At 40.9% G+C, this 22314-nt stretch overlaps 1 protein-coding gene across 2 annotated transcripts in view; it reads left to right on the top strand.

The window, feature by feature from the left end:
• OXR1 (oxidation resistance 1) overlaps positions 1–22314 on the top strand; it is a 367132-nt gene that overhangs the window by 179389 nt on the left and 165429 nt on the right. For both annotated transcript variants that reach the window (XM_037048379.1, XM_037048382.1), the window contains exon 3: positions 12582–12778. In XM_037048379.1, the coding sequence (XP_036904274.1) occupies positions 12582–12778 (197 nt within the window). The remainder of the gene's footprint in view (positions 1–12581; positions 12779–22314) is intronic.

A 22314-nucleotide genomic window follows, 5' to 3' on the forward strand; every position in this document is an offset into this window, starting at 1 on the left:
AGAGAGTCATCTTCAAACACCTAACAAAATGCAGAGTGCTGATGCCCAGCAGGCGAGACCCCTGGCATCTAGGAGAGTCGTTGCCTTCTATTCACAGCTGTGCTTTCCATGGTTTCTGTTACTTGTGGTTAGCTATGATCTGAAAATATTAAATGGAAAAAATCCAGATATAAACAATTTTTAAGTTTTAAATTGCACACAGGTCAGAGGAAAGTAGTGAAATCTCTTGTCCTCTGCTCCACCCACCCAGGACGTGAATCATCCGTGTGCCCAGCATCTCCACACTCTACAGGCTGCCTGCCACCCAGTAGTCAGTTACTCAGTGGCTGTCTCTGTTACCAGATCAGCTGTTGCACAATGGCAGTGCTTGTGTTCACGTCACCCTTGATTTTACTTAGTGATGGCCACCAAGTGCAAGAGGAGTGAGGCCAACAATTTGGACATGCCAAAGGGAAGCCACAAAGCATACATATGTATAGGAAAAGCCGTAATATGTAGTGTTTGGTGTGACACATGATTTCAGACATCCACTGGGGTCCTGTACCCCATCCCCCACAGATAAGGGGGACTACAGTGTGGTGCTTTGAATGTAGAAAAGACTCACCAGATATCTGGTGAACACAAAGATGTGTAACTGTTAGGCAAATATCACAGGAGTGATCAGCGGCATTGTACCGGTGAGAATGATGAGGGCTGGGAGAAGTGTCTTACATCAAATTGTGTTCCTGGTAACACAGGATGTAGTCCGATCACCAGTCTGGAAAGGAGCCCAGAACAGCACTGTATGTACGGCCTTCATCAGGTTTGTGATGGAAAGCAGCCAGGTGTTCCTGAGAAGGCTTTACGGCTGCCCTTCCCGTGGCTTTTGTACCAGGTGGTTCAATTTATCCTTCAGTGAAGTCCAGCTTCTTAGGCGGGTCACTGTGTGCCTGGTGGGATGGAGGGTGCTGGTGGTTCAAACGGGAAGAAGACAGTCCCTGAGCTCAGGTAGCTCATGGCGTGTGGATTAAAGGCAGCCATTTGTCATTTTCTTAATGTAGAGCCTGAGTCCAAGAAATATCGGTTCCACTCCTGCCACTGGAAAGTTGAGTGCTTGAACTTGGGTTTCCTACAGATTAAGAAAGTCCTCCAGTTGAATATAGATTGCTGCCTTTTTCCATCATCAAATTTTATTTCTTATTTTTTAATGATGAATTATGTTTCTGCTTCTCTGTCCTTACTGAGATTACGAATGAACATATGCAGGGACATATTTTTCCACTGCACTTTTTTTTCCTGGCTTTGTTAGTGTGTGATATTTTGCTTCTCTGCATTCATTCTCCATCTGATTTTTTCTGCTAATGTAATTTACCACCTGCAGAAGCGTCAGGGCTGGAAAATGCAAGAGTGAAATGCCCATTAGCACAATGCCAGTATATCAAATCAACACTTGTTTAAAAGGGTACTCTACCCCAAGCCTCTTTCTTTCTTTTTTAAAATATTTATATATTTGTATTAAATTTATTGGGTGACATTGGTTGATAGGATCATATAGGTTTCAAGGGTACATTTTTATAATACATGATCTGTATATTGCATTGTGTGTCTGCCACCCAAAGTCAAATCCTCTTCCGTCACCAAATATTTGGCTTCCTTTACCCTAACTAACTGTGAGGGTGGGTAACTGTGTAGGTGGTGGTACCATTTACAGAGACCACAGGAAGGAGGGTGTGGGGTGAGTTTAGGAGTCAAGAACTTACTTAAGAGCATGTTAAATTTAAGATGGGTCCCAGGTAACAGATAATACCCAGTAACAAGTGCGATTGACATTTCAGTTTGCTGTACAGGGAACAGTTTGGGGTGGAGGAATAAACATGGGAGTTTTCAGCATATAAATATACATTCCAGGGGAATGAAGGGAGGCCCAGCTTCAATAGCCCCTGGATATCCCAAAATATAGGATTGACTAGAAAAACAAAGACTCTCTGAGGAAGAATGAAAAAAGAAATCTTAGAACTGTGCATTAGGGACACTAAGGTAGAATGCTTCAAGGTACAGAGGCCTGTTTTAAAAAAAAGAGTCGAGGCCCCAGCTGGTATAGCTCTGTGGATTGAGCACAGGCCTGAGAACCCAAAGGTCACTGGTCCCTTTCCCAGTTGGAGCACAGGCCTGGGTTGCAGGCCAGGCCGCTGGTAGGGGGCGTGTGAAAGGCAACCACACATTGATGTTTTCCTCTCTTTCTCCCTCCCTTCCCCTCTCTCTAAAAATAAAATAAATAAAATCTGTAAAAAATGAAAAAAGAATTGAGGACTTATATGTTCCAGTGTACGGCATGCTGAATATTTATAGGGATGATGCTTTATTTTATCCTTTTAATAATCCCTTCAGGTAAATGCTGTCATTAAACCTATTTTACAATGAGGAAACTGCAGAGAGATTATGTAACTCACCCAAGATCTCCTATTAAGGAGCCGAGTTTTGGACTCAGGCATCCGAACTCCAGAGTCCTTGGCCTTAACACCTCCACACCTACATCCTGCAACTGAAAGGTTAAGAGGTGAAAGACCAGAAGGTACCTTTTGAATGTGGTCACAGGAAGTGGTTGAAAATCTGAGTTGTCCTGTGGAAGGAATGGGTGTGACGCAGGATTGGAGAGGCAGTGCAGCGACAAAGAGAGGAAGCTGCCTGCCCTGAGGGAGGGGGACCCAAGAGATGGGGTGTGGCCTTAGGAAGGAAAGGCCTTGAAGAGATGGTACCTGGGAGCACCAGGCTGAATGTTGGTGGGAGCGATTCATCAAAGAGGGAGATGCCTCTCGCTCTTTACTTCTCCCCTCTGGTTACTGTCAGTTTATTCTTTATTTCAATGTCTCTGGTTCTGTTTTGCTTGCTTGTTTGTTTTGTTGATTAGGTTCCACTTACAGGTGAGACCACAGGTGGTGAAAGACCAAGGCAATGGATTAACAAGAGTGATGTTTCCCATCACATTCCTGAACTAATACGTAAATAGGAGACCCATATTTTTTTCTGTTCCTTCTCTGTTTCTCATAACTTCATTTGAAGAAATGAAGATGAGAGACTGTGTGGGCTATATTGGCATTTTAAGTATAAGCCACTGAGCTTTGGCCCAGGTCATTATTACTTACTTGCAGAAGCTACCATCATTAAGTTTGGGGTTGCCTTATGTTGTGCATAAGCAAAACTGTATTTTAATCAGCAAGTCCATATGCTTTATATAGACAGTTTGTAATAGACCCTGTAAAATATAGATTCCTTTAATCAGGAATGTTGGATGTAAACTAAAGCCTCATAATAGTCTTTATTCTGATTCCTTCTCCTAAACTGAATAAACAGAATGCAATCCTCGTGGCAATGGCATGTTACAAATCATTTCATAAAAGGTAATATAATTGTTTCATCACTGGGAGTTATTGCTGAAGACTGTTCAACATTTACAGGAATTTGACTTCCAAATCCTTCAAGCCCTAACTTTGGATTTGCATAATGGCTTTCTACTTTCAGGATTTTCTAGTTGAAAAGCTTTGACGTTCCAAGGCAAAAACTGAATTAAATTGAAAATGTGTATAATTTCAAAGTTAATGCTTGCAATATAGAGGTATAATTGGAAAGTACACAGAAGGGGAAGCTCATTAAAAATTTTACTATTTGACTGAATGTTTTGAAATTTTGTAGTAAAAAGATAATATGTAAAATTCTTAATGAATATTCATAAAACATAAAGTAGAACTTTCTAATCAATGGTTGATTGATTTCATCAGTAGGTTGCTTAAAAGCAGTAGATCCTGACCTTGAACCCAAATATTTGATTCTAGACTCCTTGCTGTTTTCACTCCTCCATGCCAACATTGAATTTTTTTTGCATAAGGATGTCAATTTATGAAAGCCACAGTGTTTCTTTAGAAATTACAAAGCTGGGGGAGCACCTTTCTGTTTGCTAGATGGAATGCTACCTAATTTGTGAATTGTTGAATAAAGCCAGTTAGAGCTTTAAAACAAACATAAATTACAAAGCTGGATTTAGTGAATAAAGTGAAATATTAATCATAGTATTGTTCATGGAGTGGGACTACTTCCTTGGTCCAAGCTCAAAAAACATTTCCATAATACAATGGAATGAAGTCTGTGTTACGTGAATGTATTAAATGGACCATAATATGAGTAACCAAACTGTCCAAAGTCTTATTCTCTTAGATTATTTTCATGGATTTTCATATATGCACATGCTTGCATTTTTTGTCTTATTTCTTGTGGCTTTTTCCCATGATGAAACCATTCATTCATTCATTCATTCAATGATTTGTATACTAAATGTTTACTATATGCGAAGAGCTATACTAAGTCCTAGGGATAATATAGCGAATAGATAGGATTTCTGTGAATGTAGGAATTAAGTTGATCTGGTGGTGAGATCTCCTAAGAGAAGCTACTTCTCTCCTGCCTCTTTTCTTTGGGCTGGTATAGGTACAGAGATACCAAGCCGCTGACAAACTTCAAGAATTTGGTGTCTTTTTCATAAAAGATTGGTAAGAAATGCTAAAGTTTTATACTAGGTTCATGAAACTCTGGAGAGGCAGATTTTTTTAGCATTTCTAGAATAAAATTAGATATAGTAGCAATGAATTGATGTATACTTCCTACAATTCATGGTGCACGCACTGGCTTTGCCCTTTACAGAGCTGGATTCAATTTCATTTAAGAAGAGAATTTCTAGCAGACCATTCCTACATATCATTGCACCTGTGGCTTAATTCTTGAGTTTTCTGTTTTTTGGATTTCCAAAATAGGGAAACATCAATTTCTTAGAAGGTATAAAGGGCTCAGAACATGTCTTACTATAACAAGGTACCTACTTTGGGGATCCCATTAACTTCCAAAACCAGTGTACACTCCCAAAGGATACTGCTGCTGAAACACTAGCATTGGTTTGGAATTGTAAGGCTGTATAATTTTCTCTTGCATTCCTGCTGTTTGAGACATAAAGAATAGTCCCATGGCCCCAGTGATTACAGAGCAAGCTATAACTGCCATATTCTGTATCCCAACCGATCATTTTCTAGTTTTAATACATTGGTTTCCAATCTGTTATTTCTTCTGGTTGGACTTCTGAATATGCTTGTACTTTTGCTGATTTTGTGGTTTGTCTTTAGCTGCTGATTTGTAGTCAGATTGTACAGGAAGGGTAACAAAAGCCCTTAATTTTGCCATGTGAAAATTTTTTAGGCATTTGCTCTCGGAAGCTCTTTGTGAGTGACTTGAGGTTTTTGCAGCAGCCACAGTATCCAACTTGGAATAGGCTGCATTCTCAGCAGCTTTACCGCTTGAAAAAATACCCTAACATTAGCTCTTTTAGGAAGCAAGGAGACAGCTTTGCTAACAGTAATAAGTCATGCGGCCACAGATGGTCTTCTTGCTGGAAATTACTGGGAAGGACGACAAGCCTTGGGTTTTTGGGGCACAGCCATTCACATGTGTCCATGTAGATATGTGTAACATGCACATTTTGTGAGTAGGCACCAAATGAATGGGAAAGTGTGAATTTGTATAGCTACTACTGGTACTGTAGGGTTCTGTAGAATTTTACAAAATGCTTTCACATAAATTAACTCATATTATGCTCACAATAACTCTCTGCTAAGGTAGGTGAATAGTACCATTGTGAATTGAGACATAGACAGTTCAGGTCCTTGTCCAAAGTCACATGGCTAATAAGTGTTAAAGCTGAAATTCATCTCCTAATTCCAAAATGTGACATTTTGGTCAAAATGCCCCTGTTGAAGTGCAGCTTCCCTAATTCTTAGCCTTATCACTTTCTCTAAACCTTCATTGACCTCTCAACAAATAGCACATATGATACATACCTCATAGGTAGTAGTGATCAATAAATGAAATAATGTATATATAGTATGTGGCCTATACCCTGTATATTATAAAAGCTCAGTGATCATGTTTGCTTGCATTTTTGTTGAAAGCAAAAGCATATATGATAGTTATTACATCCAAGTCTCTTAAGTGTTTTTATAAATATGAATTTAATTCTCAGCAATTTTATGACATGATATTATTAATACCTCCATTTTACATATGAGAAAACAGAGACAAGGAGAGGTTAAGAAAATTGATTAAGGTTACACAGCTGGCAAATACCAGATTAGGGCCCTGGCTGGTATAGCTCACTGGATTGAGTGCCAGCCTGCAAACCAAAGGGTCACCAGTTCGATTCCCAGTCAGGGCACATGCCTGGGTTGCAGGCCAGGTCCCCAGTATAGGGGCCATGTGAGAAGCAACCACACATTGATGTTTCTCTCCCTCTCTTTCCCTTTCCCTTCCTCTCTCTCTAAAGATAAATAAATAAAAATTTAAGTTTAAAAACATTTTTAAGTTAAAAAAATATATACCAGATTAGGAACTCTGGCCCCCCTTGTCTTAGTCTTAATCAGTCCACTGTTATTCTCAAGGTACACAGTCAAATATATGAAGACATAGCTTTTACCTGCTAATGTTATGCCATGTTAAATTTCTATGACCTAAGGAATATTTCCACTATACTATAGTAGGTTGTAGTATATATTTTAGCATATATAAAATATAGTATAGATTTTCTCAACTGTTGTCTGATGTATACTAACACTACAGTAAGTGGATGGCAGAAGGTTCTTTTCTTTTTCCAGGTAGCTACAGGAAAGTGTAGTTATAATGCAGGTACAATTTGAATTCCACATGGAAGGAAGATGTGATTCCAATTAAGAACTCAAAGTAATTGAAAACATTTTGTCTTATGCAAATAAGTCACATCAGGAATTAGTTTAGGCTTCAGGTAGAGTTTTATCATGTGGTGTTTAGACAAACTGACAAAACCATTTAAAGATGCAGAGCCTTGCCCTGGCCGGTGTGGCTCCGTTGGTTGGAGCATCTTCCTGTACATGCCTGGGTTGCGTTGTTTGGCCCCCGGTTAGTACGCAAATGGAAGGCAACTAGTCAGTGTTTCTGTCTCACATGGATGTTGCTCGCTCGCTCTCTCTTTCCCTGCCTCCCTTCCTCACTCTCTAAAATCAATAAACATTTTTTAATTTAATAAAAATAAAAGTGCAGAGCCTGATAGATAGAGATGAAAAACATCATTTGGTTATGACTTAAATGGAAGGATGAAGGTGAGGGTCCACAGGGTGAGAGGTAAATGGTTAGGGAAGGCCACGAGTATGCCGGGCAGTAAATAACAGATAGTAACAGGTGGCTAAAAGTAAAGAACCCAGAGAAATCTTCTCCCTGGTGAAAGCTGTTGAAATGCAGAACCGACCCGGGTCCCTGGGAGAAGCCTCTGATGCGGGCAGTGCAAGCCACATGCAGTCACCACTGGTGCAGCCCTGGGCTGTGGGGTGTGTGTTAACTCCCTGAAGCCAAAAGATGTATATATCCACCCAAACAAAAACGTGGAAAAGGAGTGGAAGATTTCTTACGTTTCTAGGAAAGCAAAAATAAGTTATGCACAAAGACAATTCAGAAAATGTAGCTGATTACTCTCAGAGTAATTCCGCTTAAATCGGTTGGCATAGGAAGTTTCTGCCCCTTCTTTTTTTCTCTAGTTTCTATGGTTTCACATCCCATCGCTGACCTACAGGGCTTCTCCTGCCTGTGGGAGAACTATTGAGATTGGCATGAACCCTATTTTTACAAAATAAGAAAGTCAAAAACCCTCCACATTGCCTTACTAATTCTTGTCTTTACTTCCTCGTGGTTCCCTGGTCCCAACCTCTGCTTACGAGTTTGCTGTTTTAAGTCAACTCCACCGTGATTTTTCTAAAAGATGGATACACCCCAATGAAGTATTGATAAGTTATTTTCCAAAAGAGTTGGGGACTCTCCCAGTAGAAATGTCACCTTGCACACGACACAGAGAACTCCCATTCAGCTTGTCCCCTTACTGTTTCCCACTCCTTCCCCCAAATCGACACTTCAAAACAGGTGAAACTTGTGTACAAAATGTAGTGAAGCCCATGCAAGTTCAATGTTTATCTAAGGCAGTGCAGCAGGGAAGGATCCTGAGAGGCTGACAGTTTCCTCAGCATCCCTTGAATATTTGAAGAACATAATTATGTCATGTCTTCCATCCTCTTAGTAAGAGATCGGACCCTTCCTCTATCAACAGCGTCCTGTGCAGGTGGCGTGCTAAGCATGTCCTCAGAGCAGGTTTTCTTAGTCCTCAGAACGTTTCTGGGTATGTTTTATCCCCCATTTTATGAATGAGGCTATTGACTCTCAAAAGCGTGTTGGACTTCGTTACCAACATTGGAGTGCACGGGGGGAAGAGTAGGAATCTGCTCCAAAGGAGCAACGAGAAGAGGCAAAAATTATGAAACACCAGACACCTGTCTATCGGAGTCAGGCCAAGAGGGATGGCCTCTCCACCTCCTTTATTTTTCCGGCGTCCAGGATGTCAACACTCATTTTTCTTTGGAAATACAAAGCACGTTGAACAAAGTTCCTTTTGGTGCCTGTGAAGAGGTTGTTTGAGTCTCTGTTTATAGTGTTTCGTTTATTATCAATGGGTATTTTATCTCGTGTACACCTACATATTCCATTCTGCTATATTTACATTTCTTTCACGTTTAATGAAGGCATTGTTCAAAATTCAAAGGGATTTCTCCTTTCATGAAATTTGGAGATTGAAGGTAGCAATTAGCAGGTTTCCTTGTCAACCGCAGTAGTCATTTTTAGAACCTTTAAGGGAGTAATTCAATTACCCACACAGTTCTGCTTTCTAAGAAAGTGCAAGTCTTGTCTTACGCCAGCCAGCAAACCTATGAGCAACTTCCAGACTGTGGTAGCAACAGTGAGGACATGATACCCTTCCAGTGTCGACTGGGGAAGGGCAAACAGAAGGCGCAGGGTGCCAGAAGGCCATGTTTGCCTGCCTTTGACCTTCGGAAACTAGAGCCATGTTTTTTGCTCGTTCTAAAGAGGTGGTAGAAAGACTCTGGGGCACTTAGACACTTTGAAGTGATGTAGAACTTTATTAGTTGTATTATCAAACATAAGCCATCATATAAATTACATTAGCTGGTGCTTTTATCAAATATAAGTCAATACATAGCCTGTAATTAACAAAGTCTCCAATATGAGACCTCAGTCACCCTGACCAGTTCTAAAACAGGCCAGTATAAAATACAGTTTCTGGTGATAAAATATTTTGCTATGTGAATTTGAGATTAAACCTATGACACTTGTGTTTCGAAAATAGTTATTCCCAAGAACTGGAGAGCAACTGGCTTTCTTTCGGTCAATTCGGTAGCTTTGCTTTGCATCCCCATTCCCTTCCTCTGGAGAAAATGCCTTATATTGAAATCCTAATGTAATTTTCAAATAAAGTTTATAGGATGAACTATAGAATATTGACATTTTTGTAGATGAACAAATGGTCAACTGTCAGTAGTTTCTTAGAATTTATAGACTGGAGCATGATATTTTTAGTGTAGTCTTAGTCTTTGTGTGTCTAAGTTGCTTTTCTGGAAAGCTATGTTGGGACAAATTAATTTTGTTGTCCTGGTGACATGCAACTCTTTTCTTAATGAGTCACTATTAATCTCCGTGCTTTCCGTGGTTGCATGTCGTACAACTACAGCTTCTAGCTCCAGTCCTACAAGTTCCGGACTAAGACAAGAATGGTGTTACCAGGAAAACAGAGACAGTAACGAGGAGATAACTGGGCAAAGTAAATCCATGTTTCTTCAAGTGTGTGGTTCACGAGGTGATTTTTGGTGGCTATTCTTTAAAGTACTTGCGTGGAGCTTGCTTAACTTGGAGACCCAGCCTTCAGCCTAATTTCCACAAAGCAAATCACTCTTTTCAGAGTGATTCTTGTAAAATACGGCAATTGTGTGATGATTCCTTTGCTCAAACCCTCTCTTGACCTTATTTGTCAATGACCTTGAAGTTTTATGTGATCTGCCTTCAGTCCACTGCCCCCCAGCACCATCTTTCGACTTCACCTCCTGCTTCTCACTCCCCCCTTTCTGTGCTCCTGACGCCTTGTTCCTCTAATACAAAAAGCAAGTTAAATGCTGCTCCCCAGGCATGCTCATAGCTCCTTCCTTCAGGGCTCTTCTCAAAAGTGTGAGGGTTCGAGAGCCCTGCCTGTGCTCTCCTCTGTGTGAGTAGGCATGTGCACCCGCATTCACTGTTCCTCTTACTGCACTTTATTTAACCCACAGTGCTTTTTACTACTTGGTTTGTTATTCATTAGTTTGTTCGTTTACTTATTATTTGTCTACCTCCCTAAGAATGAGGACTCTGGGATGGTGGACACTTTCTCCGTTTTGTTCATGCGCCCCTATGCCCAGAACAGACAGTCCGTGGTGTAGGGCAGCCATTGGAGGGATGAATGAATGTCCCTTTCAGCTCATGAAAGATGGGAGTTGGCGATGAGGAGTGGTCATCCCCAGTGGGGAAGGGATTGTCCTCTAGATTAACTCTGCTCTAGCTATCTCCGGGAGGCCGGAGGCCACAATACCTTTCTGTTTCTTTTTATTGTCACCTTTTTTGTAGAAGGTAAGCTGTTCAGTAACCATATTATAATCTTCATTGGAAATGAGTCAGTTAAACAGTCTGTCAGTTTCTTATGAAACTTTATTGAAGTGTAACATATACCCAGAAAAACTGTAAAAATCGTAGATTAGATTTTCACACAGTAAATACATCCTGGTACCAAGAATCCAGACCTACCAGGATCCCAGAAGCCCGTTTATGTCTCCATCAATGTACTCACTCCCCAGTAGTTATGCTACACACACTTTTAATATCACAGGTAGTTTTGCCTCTGTTTTAACTTGATATAAGTGGAATCACACAGCATGTCCTCTTGTGCACCTGGCTTCTTCTGCCCAGCATTATTTTTTATGAAAAATCACCCATCAGGTTGTGGCAGGTAGTTGTAGTTCATTCACTTCCATTGCTGTATAAAATCCCATTTTATAAGTATTATCATAGTTCATTTCTACCGTGAGCAGACATTTGGGTTGCTTTAGATAGCTGTGTATTATAAATGGTGCTTCTCTGAATATGCTTGACTGTGTCTATGGGCAAATACGTCCATATCCGTGTAGGGTATGTCCTAGGAATTAAAGAGGTGAGTCAAAGAATGAGCACCTTCAGCGAAGCAGATACAACCGACACTTGTCTGAAATGGTCAACCCAGTTCACACTCCCACCAGTGTTGTCAGAGAATTCTAATTGCTCCTCATCACTACGCTTAACACCATGTCTTTACATTTTAGCCATCCTGGTGGGTATGTTACGTTTCTTGTGACCAACACTGTTGAGCACTTCTGAATGTATTTGCTGGCCATTTGGATAAAGCAAGTCAGTTTTCATAAATATTAAGTAGGTAATAGAGGTTATATATAGATACAGCAGAAATCATACAGGCGATAATGACGTAACTAAAATCAAGTAAACACTGCTTTCCGTAATGGACGCTTTACTATTGAAATGATCCATCCCTTTGATGAAGCTCTTGCCCTGGTGACTTTGGAGTGCTAGACGCTCCCTGAGAGTTAATCGTGAGCAGCCCCCTCTGCGGGGTGGCGTGAGGCCATCAAGTTCATGTCATGGGAGGCTCTCTACAGGGAGCCACACTGAAGCTGAGTCTCGCAGAGCGGAGCAGAAAATGCAAGTAAATATATTTTATTTCCAGAAAATAGAAGTAAAGCCTGGAGGTGTAAAGATGTATGGAGCTTTTAGAAAATTGCAGATGTTCAGATGTGATGGCCATAATTAATAAAGGAAACGATGAACTTGTTTGCTCTAGGGACTTGGCCTTGAACAAAACGACACAACATCAGCCTCCAGAGGGACCGAGGGCCAAGAGTCGGCTGAGCTTAGAGTTCACTTACATTACAAATATCAAATTATGGAGCTGGAAGTGTTTGAAGTTAGCTCATACCATTTATCCATGATGTTTGCACCAGGAGAAACATTCTCATGCATGAGTGGGGAAAATGTTTCATGGGTAGCTTTTTATTTTCTGAGATAGGCCTGGTGTCAGCTCTTTGAACGGTGGACACAAGCAATGCTTTTATTGTCACTGAGAGTATCGGGAGAAATGATACGAACTCTATGTCGTTTTTACAGCTGAGATGCTGGTATAGAATAACTAGCAAAGTGCTGGCTGCCTCCGATTACCCAGATAATCACATCATTATCCTTGTCTGGGTTGCAATTATTTATTTCTAACCACTGCTTGAGGAGAGCGTTAAAGAACACTCCTTTCCAAACCAGAAGCAGTAGCCCAAGTGCATTTCCTTTGGCATCGCAGTTTAGTTTGCCGTGATTAAAGGAAAAGAGAAGTGCTCGGTCTAACACCTGACATTGTAATATATTTTAGTGAAAGCTTTTCAAACGATTGGGCAGGAGATTTATTTTTCTCAACGAATTTCAGCAATATTTGAAGAATTAAAAATCCTGTCAGGAAGGTCAATAATTTCTGAATAAAACATAACTCCATTTTGAGAAAGAATTACGGTGGAGATGGAGGTGAAACAAGCTTATCCCAAGAGTCACTGGTCACAACGTGTGGTTTTCTTTGCTCGTAGGTTGAAGAAAAAGTCCCAGTCGGTGGATGTTACTGCTCCAGGCCTCAACCCTTTGGCCGGGGCAGGAAAGCAAATGCCACAAGCCAGCAAGCCCGCTGCACCCAAGACGCCCATCATTGAGGAAGAGCAGAACAACTCAGCAAACACCCAGAAGCATCCTTCCCGCAGGAGCGAACTGAAGCGGTTCTACACCATTGGTGAGCACCGTGCGTTTCGTGGACGTGAATAGATGGCGTCTGTCTGGAGAGCGCTGTGAATGTGTGCATCTGGAGTTCAATGCTCCTTTCTTCATACAATGCGCATGTCTTTCTGACACTTCGCGTGGGCATTTCTGATGTGGTCTGATCGTGGAGATGGAAACGTATGGAAAACCCTCAGCAAAGTTAAATAGGAGAGCAGGCTGGCAGACCTTCTGTATCTGGCCTAAGGGGAGTACGTGGTGTGTGTGGTTTCCCAACTTTTAAGCTTAGGTGGGACCATTTTCATTTTCACCATTCTTCGGCCAGCGTCATTTTTGGTTTTGGGTTTTTGTTCTTTTCTTTTTCCCTCTGGGCTCTCGGGTCTCTGACCCTCTTCTGTCAGGACGTTGAGACAGTGTTGATGTCAGCCTGTAACTGACAAAGCCACTAAGAAAATAGGAGGTCACTGCCTTCGGAGAGAGAACACATAGCAGATAGGTCTGTTCTGCACTCGTACACAGCTTCTCACACCCAGAGGGACTCACACCCAGAGCCCACCTCGTGAAAGGGTCTGTGGGTAGGGTCTTGTGGGTTAATGTCCCCTTTTTCCCGTGTAGAATAATGTCTTGTAAGTTTACACTTGAACATCTAATTGCAGTGTTGTCACTCATTAACAAAAATGAGTTGAATTACCAACTTTTATGTACCAGTATTTGTCCATCATGCCTTTATCCTTGTTTTGTAAGTAACAGAAATGGTTGTCGGTGTCTTAGGTCTGTTTGAGACAAAAGTTGCTGAACATACCATACATGGTAGAGGGTGATACACAGAGAAGAGAAATCTACCCAGGAAGAGGGTGGGTGCTTTGGCCTTATGTGCTATTTCATTTTGGGGAAGTTCAGTCATATCCAAAAACCTTAATAGTAGATACGGTGTCTTAATGGGTTTATCAAAGTTATGTCAAAGAAGTTATATTTTATTTGGTATCCACCATCTCTACAGCCCCCATATGGGATGTTTAAATTTTCTTCTCAGATATTTCAGTGTCCATAGTTAGAAATAATAATCAGGAGATCAGACTTCTCATTGATTCCCATACCAGCTTTCTTTATGATTTTGTCAAGCCATTTTCCTGTGTTTTGGGGTTAAATTGCTTCCCTTCAAACTTGAAGAGATGCCTCCATCCATGTAGGCCTAGCAGTATTTTCCCTTCCCAATATTCTATGTATCTACTCTTCCTATATCTTCTCTCAGGCTTTCTCTTTCCAGATTAAAATATTTAGTCTTATTTTTCAATGGGCAATGTGCATGATGTCTTTAATGATGTCAATAGTCAAATAATGGAAATTGATAAGAAACAGTTTAGACAAGTGAATATTTCCATTTTTAAAACTTATAATAGCAGATTTCTACAAATCAATCAACTAAAAAAGCCCATAAGTTTATATCACTGTGTCTCCATTTTTCAGTTTACTTTCCTCCCATCCTTCAACATGTCTGTAACCTTCTGTTGCCTTTCGGATTTATTAGCTTGCTAAGAAGACTCAGTATGTTGCTTTCAGAAAACAGTTTATTGTACAAACTCACATTCTCCAAAGATGAGAAAATGAGAAATAGTGACCAGGTTGGCCACACAAAATAGAGAGATATGCTTAGGTCATAGGAGTCTAAATGGTGCCTTTGGATTGCAGAAATAACTGTGAGTTTTTTAAATTAGCTCTACCGCTAGGTAATTTTTAATTATTGGATTTGAAACAAATTGACAAATAATCAATGTCAATGGCATGTCTATTATGGTAACATGGACATCTGAATTGTGGACTTTACTGTATTTATGTAACCTTTCTACTAACTTAGATCTGGAAACATTTTTGAGGCTGAAATGTTTGTAGCAATGTGATCATTTGAAAACAAATGGTCTTGTTTTCATTTGAAAACAAAACATTTGTTTTGTTTTCACAAAGCAAATCTATTTCAATATCCCTCAGTAAAAGTATTATTGGTAATGAACAATAACAACTGAGATTACCATTATTGGTAATTCTGTATGCCTGGCACAAGTTAAACTCCTTTCTTTTATCTCAGTTCACTCTCAGAACAACTCTGAGAGGTAGGTGTTATACTCGGTATTTTCATAGACGAGAGACAGAACCTTAGCGAGATTAGGGCAGACATGAGTCAGAGGCAGCAGACACAGCGTGTGAAATTAACCACTTGTGACATTTTAGAGGTAGCTGGCAGTGTTGCTTAGAAGGATACCACCTTTCTCTGCACAGAGGTGATTCGGAGGGGTTTCTGTAAGCAATACAGTGGATTAATATGTTTAATGCAATTCCTAGGTAATTTTATTTAAGGAAACCTTGCCAACTAACCATCCACCAGCCAATATGCCCTTTCATTGAAGGATATTTTTCAGTGTCTCCTGGGGGCCCTCTTGTGGCCAATTTGAGTACTACACTTAAACTTAGCAATGAGGAACTGTACTATATTTAAGTGAAATACTATGTTTATTTTATTTCAAGATTTTATTTATTTATTTTTAAAGAGGGATAAAAACATCAGTGTGTAGTCACCTTTCACACACCCTTTGGCAAGCAACCCAGGCATGTGCTTCTGACTGGGAGCAGAACCAGCAACCCTTTGATTTGCAGGCTACCACACCAGCCAGGGCTGAAATACTGTATTTAAATTAAAGCTGTGAGTCTGGGGATTCAAAGTTCTTTTTAATAAAAAATAAAGAACTAGAAAAATTGGGGTATTCAAATGTCTCTTGGTGGCTGAGTGGCCACAGTAACTTCTCTAGAATTTTTTTTAATCATCCAACTTTTATCCTTCCTGGACATATGTATGCGATATACTTTCTGTGAGAGAACTCCAGGAAAGATATATTATAGCCTCCTTATCTAGACAATAGATTCTGCTGCTTAATTATTCTTTCTAACAGAAAAAATCTAATATAGCAGCAAAAAATGGCACAGCATACAATCATTACTTTTTAATAAGAGAGTAATCCATTTTACAAGAATCATAATAAAATTTTATTGATTTGGTGTAAGCAGGGAGAAAACTATTCTCTCTTCATGTGAAATACACGAATCCTCAGATAAATTGAAGGCCTTTAATTTATCTGGCAAATGAAAGAACTTTTTCTGCCCTGCGTCTGTTACTCACTGTATAATCCTGCAAGTGATTTACCTTACGTTTGGACCTTACGTTTCTCATTTGTATCAGGAAAGATTTAGAGCAAAACAGCGTCTGAGTTTTGTTTCCTCTTCCTCTCTTTTATTGTCCCAGCTGACCATGTGAAGTACTGTGTACATTTCCAGTTGCTATGAAACAAATTGCCCCAAATTTAGCTCTTTCAAACAAGCCCCATTTATCAGCTCATGGTTTTGTAAGTCAGCATTCCATGCCGCATGGCTAGGTTCTCTGCCCATGGTGTCGGGGGGCTAATGTCCAGGTGTTAGCCGGGTGAGGGTCCCATCTGGAGGGTAACTAGGGAAGGATACGCTTCAGGCTTTCTTCTTCTTGGCAGAATTCTGTTCCTTGCTGTTGTAGAGTTGAGATCCCCATTTCCTTTCTGGTTGTCAAGGGGGGCCACTCTCAGTCTTTACAGGCCACACTCTTTCCTTGTTACGTGGCCTCCTCCATCTTCAAGCCAGTGGCTGTGGGTCAGACCTTCCTCATTTGACTCTCTGTCTTTCTCTCCTGGGGCCTGGCCCCGGAAGCTCTCTGCTTTTAAGAGTTTTGTGTGATCGGGTCAGGACTACCCACATGACGTCCTTGGCTTAGACTCAACACAACGTCTACCAACGCAGCTCAAACAGCATTTCCTTAAAACGTGTCCCTTTCCATCAATCTGATCCTTTTTATTCCATCCTATTTCATTTTCTGAATGCATTCTCAACTCGCTAAATTGCATGAATGCAGTTTACAGTTTGAAAAATACCGGACTAGATATTTGAAGTACTTCAAATTCTTAAAATTCTATTATTTTTAAAATGTGTTAAGTAAAACGGGAATCGTACAACATCAAATCAGTAGACTCACTCTAGTGGGTAAATATTAATAGATGGAAATAGAATAACATTTTTCACTACTCACACTGTTGTTTGTGCTCAGTTAAACTACTGGAGTTTGAATGGATGGATATAAGGACACTATCTTTCAAAACGATGGTCCTGACTTACAAAAAATGAAGCCAAATAGTAGACTCAGGTATTTCTAATACTCTGTGCACTTGCTACCTTTCCATCAGAGAGCTGCGTGTGGGGACTTCTCCGGGAATTGTAAATCAGGCACAGAGTCAGGGAAGAAGACCCCACCTGGGGTTGGAAACCCCACAGTTCCTGGGGGAGACCAGTCCTCCCCACGTCACATCTGTTTCTTGCTTCTGGATGCAGAGCTGGAGCTCCTGTGTCTCTGTACAGCTTCAGTGACTCATAGGAACAGGTGCTGATGTTTTTCCACTCGGAGGACGTTCCCCTGACAGTTAGGAAAGTGGGGCCACCCTAGAATGCCTGTCCCACAGTGACTTATGCAGTGAAACATGAAATGCTCATTAGTCCCTGATCAGAGCCCACAGGCAAATGCCTCATCGGGGACCCTCTCTGAACAGAGAGGAAAGTAAGCCAGAGAGCCTTGCGTTCAAGGTGGTCATTGTGTGGGCGGGCGAGGGGATTGCTGGGTGAGAATGGGTGCATCAGGGAGCACAAACAAGACAGAGGCCCTGAATCTGTGGCAGGGACAAGTGGGGCGGCCGTGGTCGGGACAGGCCCGCTCCAAGTGCTGTGGGAGACAGAGATGGAGATGTTGCATCCAAATGCAACGACACTCAGGCTCTTTACTGGCTCTGTGGGTCCAGTCACCTTGCACCACCCTCCGCCTTCCTTGCTCATAAGCTCCCCCAGTGTCCGGCCCTTCCGTCCCCTGATCTGCCCGGGTTGGCATGTCCGTCTCCAGGTCTCAGTGCCTGTGAACGGGGAATGATGTCCATGTCCTTCATCCTGGCACTTAGAACAGTGTGAGGTGCACAGTATATGCTAAATGAATGTCAGGGTGAGATAAGGGGAGGGGGGTGCTGGTGGAGGTGGTGATGGTGGGCGCGCCCATTTTAGCCGAGGGCACCAGGAGAGAACCTGTGAGGAGTTCACTTTAGGGAAGAGCTCTGGTGTCCTCAGGGCTTTCGAGAGGATTGGAGTGAATACCTGCTGTGAGTGAGAGAATAATTGTACAGCCTTCATATGCGTAAAAAATTAGTGAGCAAAGTCCTCTTTTATGACTTAGGCTATTTAAATGCTCTGTGCCAAGTTCGTGGAAGAGGCAGAAAAGGGCGGAGCTTAGCCTTCCCAGGCTTCTGACTCAGCTTCCAAATGGGCCCAATAAGGGGGCTCCTTGGCTAGAGGGGTCTGAGTAATACCTCTGGGACTGCCCCTCGGTGGGGGCCTCCCCCTCTGTGGTCCTCCCTGGTTATGTGGACCGACAGCCTGCTCATCCCTTTTAATCTCCTGTTGGCCCTCACGCGTCGGTCTCTACCTATTTACATTTTTAAATATATTCATATGAATCTCACTCTAACACCTTCTCTTTATGAAATGCTCTGTGGGACAAGTCAGTCACTGTTTTTTACACAGTCATTTCCAGTTATATTCAGATGAACACATTCTGGGTTTATTTAAGGGAAATGGAAAACTCGCACTTTTCCACACACGAAAACATGCTCATCCATGTAGGCTCCATGGTCGGATTCAAACTCCCCTCATCCTGGCCACGCCTTCCCCAATCTGTTCAACCTAAAGACTTTTCAAAGCATTTTAGCATTTACTTCGTCCATTTTTTAGGTGACTAACAAATTGAACGCATCGAAGGCTTATGACATTCCTAAAGGGTAAGTGGAACGCATATGACGATCTCCACGTAGCTCCCTGTGCGAGTAAGTCTCTGAAAGTGGAGTTACTTCTTCAGAATTACAGCGAGTCCAGGAAAGGAGCTTAGTAAAGGGTGACTAATGGTAAAGAGCTTCTCTTCTCCGTGTTTTCAGGTCAAGTTCTTTACTGCAAAACACACACAAAAATGGTGTTAGGTTATTGGCAGAAAGCTCAGCAAGTGCTTTCCCAAGCAGCCATCCGTGTCATGGACAGTGATACAACCCGTTAGACAAAGAACACTGGTTCTCCATGAAATGACATGTCTCCAACTGAAGAGACTGTCTTTTCCTCTTTTCTTCCTCCCTCAATCCCTCCCTCCTCTCTTCTGTTCTGTCTTCCTCCCTCTTTCTTCCTTTCCCCTTTCTCCCTCCTTTGTTCTCTTACCCTTGCCTTGTGTTAGCATGAACTGACTTTTGTGAAATGATGGCATAGTATGTGTATTACTTTGGTAGACTGTGTGTGTACATGTGTATACAGACATTTGGTTCTCTTTTTCTTTTTGCACTTTTTAATTAAAGTATAATTGGCATGTTATATTAGTTTCAAGTGCGCACAATGTAATAGCTCTACATTTAAAACCTTCCAGTGTGATTGCCACAGATGGCAGTCTTTGTAATAAGATTTCTTCCTACAAAATCTCCTGATTTTTTGATAGCAAAATGAACTTGGGAAATGTCCCCAAATTATTCTTCTCAAATTTCACTGGTTTATGAAATCTCAAAATCTGAAATCCAACGATCTGATCTTTTGTCCCGCCTTCAGGATAGAGTACCTTCAGCATTCCAAGCCTAATGAAGCAAGTTAAATACAAATTTGTGTCATGCAAACCCTGGGTAGCTTACATATTGAAAAGAGATCCTACAGAATTAGGGGTCCCCTGGGAATTTTTCTGAGTTGCTGGCAAAATTAAAACATAGTCACTAGTCTGGAAACTCTGAAAAGAGACAAGCATGACACACGTTTTACTGCTTTTAAATTGCCATATAGCCGGCCTTTAAAAATATCACCATAACTTGTGTGCCTCTCATTTTGAAGGCAGGCTTTTTAATTATAAGAATAAGAAAGATCAATTCTAAAGTAAAAAAAGTATTAACGGAAGAGGGGGAAAAAAGGGAAAAGCCTAATCTTGCTGGAAGCTACATGTTCCACAGTGGGAAACTAGGTCACCCCCGAACCAGAACCTTCGCTTCCAAGAGGAAGAGTCTCCGTGTGAACACAGGAAGTGCTTGTGATTTAATCAGGAGGACCATCCGGGCGTCCAGATAGCCGCATTTATATGCGAGACAGGAAAACGTATGACTGCTCTCAGGGTTCAAATGAAATTATGTTCTTGAGGAAAATGACTTTGTTTTGAAGTTTGTTCTGACAGTTTGATGATTCCTTGTGTTTTTTGGATCACAAGAAAGTTTACGGGAAATTATTCCATCCCTGGAGTTCCATGAAATCTGGAATTGGCTCAACAAACATGGGCTTTTCACAGATTTTATAGCAGGTGCACATATGAGAAGGCCATTTCTTTTGTTTTCTTTTTTTAAAGATTTTATTTATTTACTTTCAGAGACAGGGGAAGGGAAGGAGAAAGAGAGGGAGAGAAACATCAATGTGTGNATTCCTTGTGTTTTTTGGATCACAAGAAAGTTTAGGGGAAATTATTCCATCGCTGGAGTTCCATGAAATCTGGAATTGGCTCAACAAACATGGGCTTTTCACAGATTTTATAGCAGGTGCACATATGAGAAGGCCATTTCTTTTGTTTTCTTTTTTTAAAGATTTTATTTATTTACTTTCAGAGACAGGGGAAGGGAAGGAGAAAGAGAGGGAGAGAAACATCAATGTGTGGTTGACTTTCATGCACTCCCTTCAGGGACCTGACCTGCAACCCAGGCATGTGCCCTGACTGGGAATTGAACCAGACACCCTTTGGTTCCCAGGCCAGCACCCAATCCATTGAGCCACACCAGCCAGGGCCATTTCTTCTCTTTTTCAATAACATTGCACAAGAATGTGTTGTTGTTGTTGAGCTAATGAATTCGAAGATATTGAGAATTCAAGTTTAGCAGTTTGTTCATTTGTGCAATGCACAGACCTTGTTCAGAATATGAGAGTCTGTAGGAGGGAATATTTTGGGGTTTTTTATTACATATATTTTTATTAATTCCATTTAAACCTACTTTAAAATGTGAGGTCTAGGAAAACCCACAGGCAGAAGCCCCTTTTCGACTATAGAATAAATATGAAAACTTTTTTCTTTCTAGAGAAATTAAATATATTTTTACTAAAAATTTATGCACAACTTAAACTTTTCTAATCAGCAGTAGATATACTCATAAGGAAGAAAAACATTAATTTGATACCCTTAAAGATTGGTAGTGCACCAGATATATTTGCCAACTCCAGCTTTACAGGGTTTGCAGCATATTTTGTACATTTGCCTTATTTTTGCCCTAATTCTGGGATTGCTGTCTGTGTTGCTGTCTGTGAAAAATAATCAACCATGAATCAAGAAACACAGCTTACTCATGGCTGTGATGAGTGGATTAAAAAAATGTCAATGGCCCCTATGCCGCAGAAAGAAAGAAGGAGCTCCTACCTTTTGCAACAACATGAATGGCTCTGGAAAGCATTATGCTGAGTGAAATAAGCCAGGTGTTGAAGGACAAATACCATATGATCTCACCTTTAACAGGAAGCTAAACAACAAAACAAGCAAGCAAGCAAAGTACAACCAAAGACACTGAAATAGAGAAAAGAGGGACAGTGACCAGAGGGGAGAGGGGAGGGAATTTCAGGGGAAATAAGGGAGAGATTTAGAGGAACATATATAAAGGATACATGGACAACAACTGAGAAAGGTGGAAATGGAAGGGAGAGGGGGAGTATGGGGGATGAGATGGAATGGGAGTAATAGACAGAAAAACTGTACTTGAAAAATAATTAAATAAATTAAAAAAAAAATGTCAATGGCCCCAAGGTTTTCCTGCGTAATTCTTGTTGGTATGGTGTTTGTTTGAGTAGCACTGTAATACTCTTATAACTTATTAAAAATAAATTACATCTGTCAATTTAGTTAATGATTTCTAAATAGCCTAATTAAACCTATACTGGTTAAAATTGTGGAATAATTAAAATGGACATTGTTTCATGGTTGAGAAATAATCCCAATCCTGTTTGGAATTTGCTAAATCCCCATTAAAATAAATCCTTTAGCTCTGCCAGTGATCAAAACTCCCCCCTCCACACTGCGGCACCTAGAGGAACGTTCCTTCCACTAAACCATGGCTGGGAGAAGACAAGATTATCATTTACCTTTGTTTTCAGTTACAGTACACAGTCAAGGTTACATGAGTTGCAAGCATGCAGCAGCGTGGGTCGACATTCGTGTAACTTACAAAGTGACCCCTCAGTAAGTCTGGTGCCCACCTGGTGGCGTACGCTGGTATTACAGTGTCATTGACTACAGTCCCCAGGTGGTTCTTGACCTCCCCTGCCAGTCTGTGCTGCTTAATTCTTTCACCTTAAGAAAAGGTTATTTTTGAAAGACCTCCTTTTATTTTAAACATTTAATGATAGAATTAATGGCCATTTGAATAGTGAGATATGTCCAAATTTCCTCAGTCTTCCCAATTT

This window comes from Sturnira hondurensis, unplaced genomic scaffold, assembly GCF_014824575.4.
Source record: "Sturnira hondurensis isolate 20B ecotype Veracruz unplaced genomic scaffold, ASM1482457v3 Scaffold0006413, whole genome shotgun sequence".
Lineage (NCBI taxonomy): Eukaryota > Metazoa > Chordata > Mammalia > Chiroptera > Phyllostomidae > Sturnira > Sturnira hondurensis.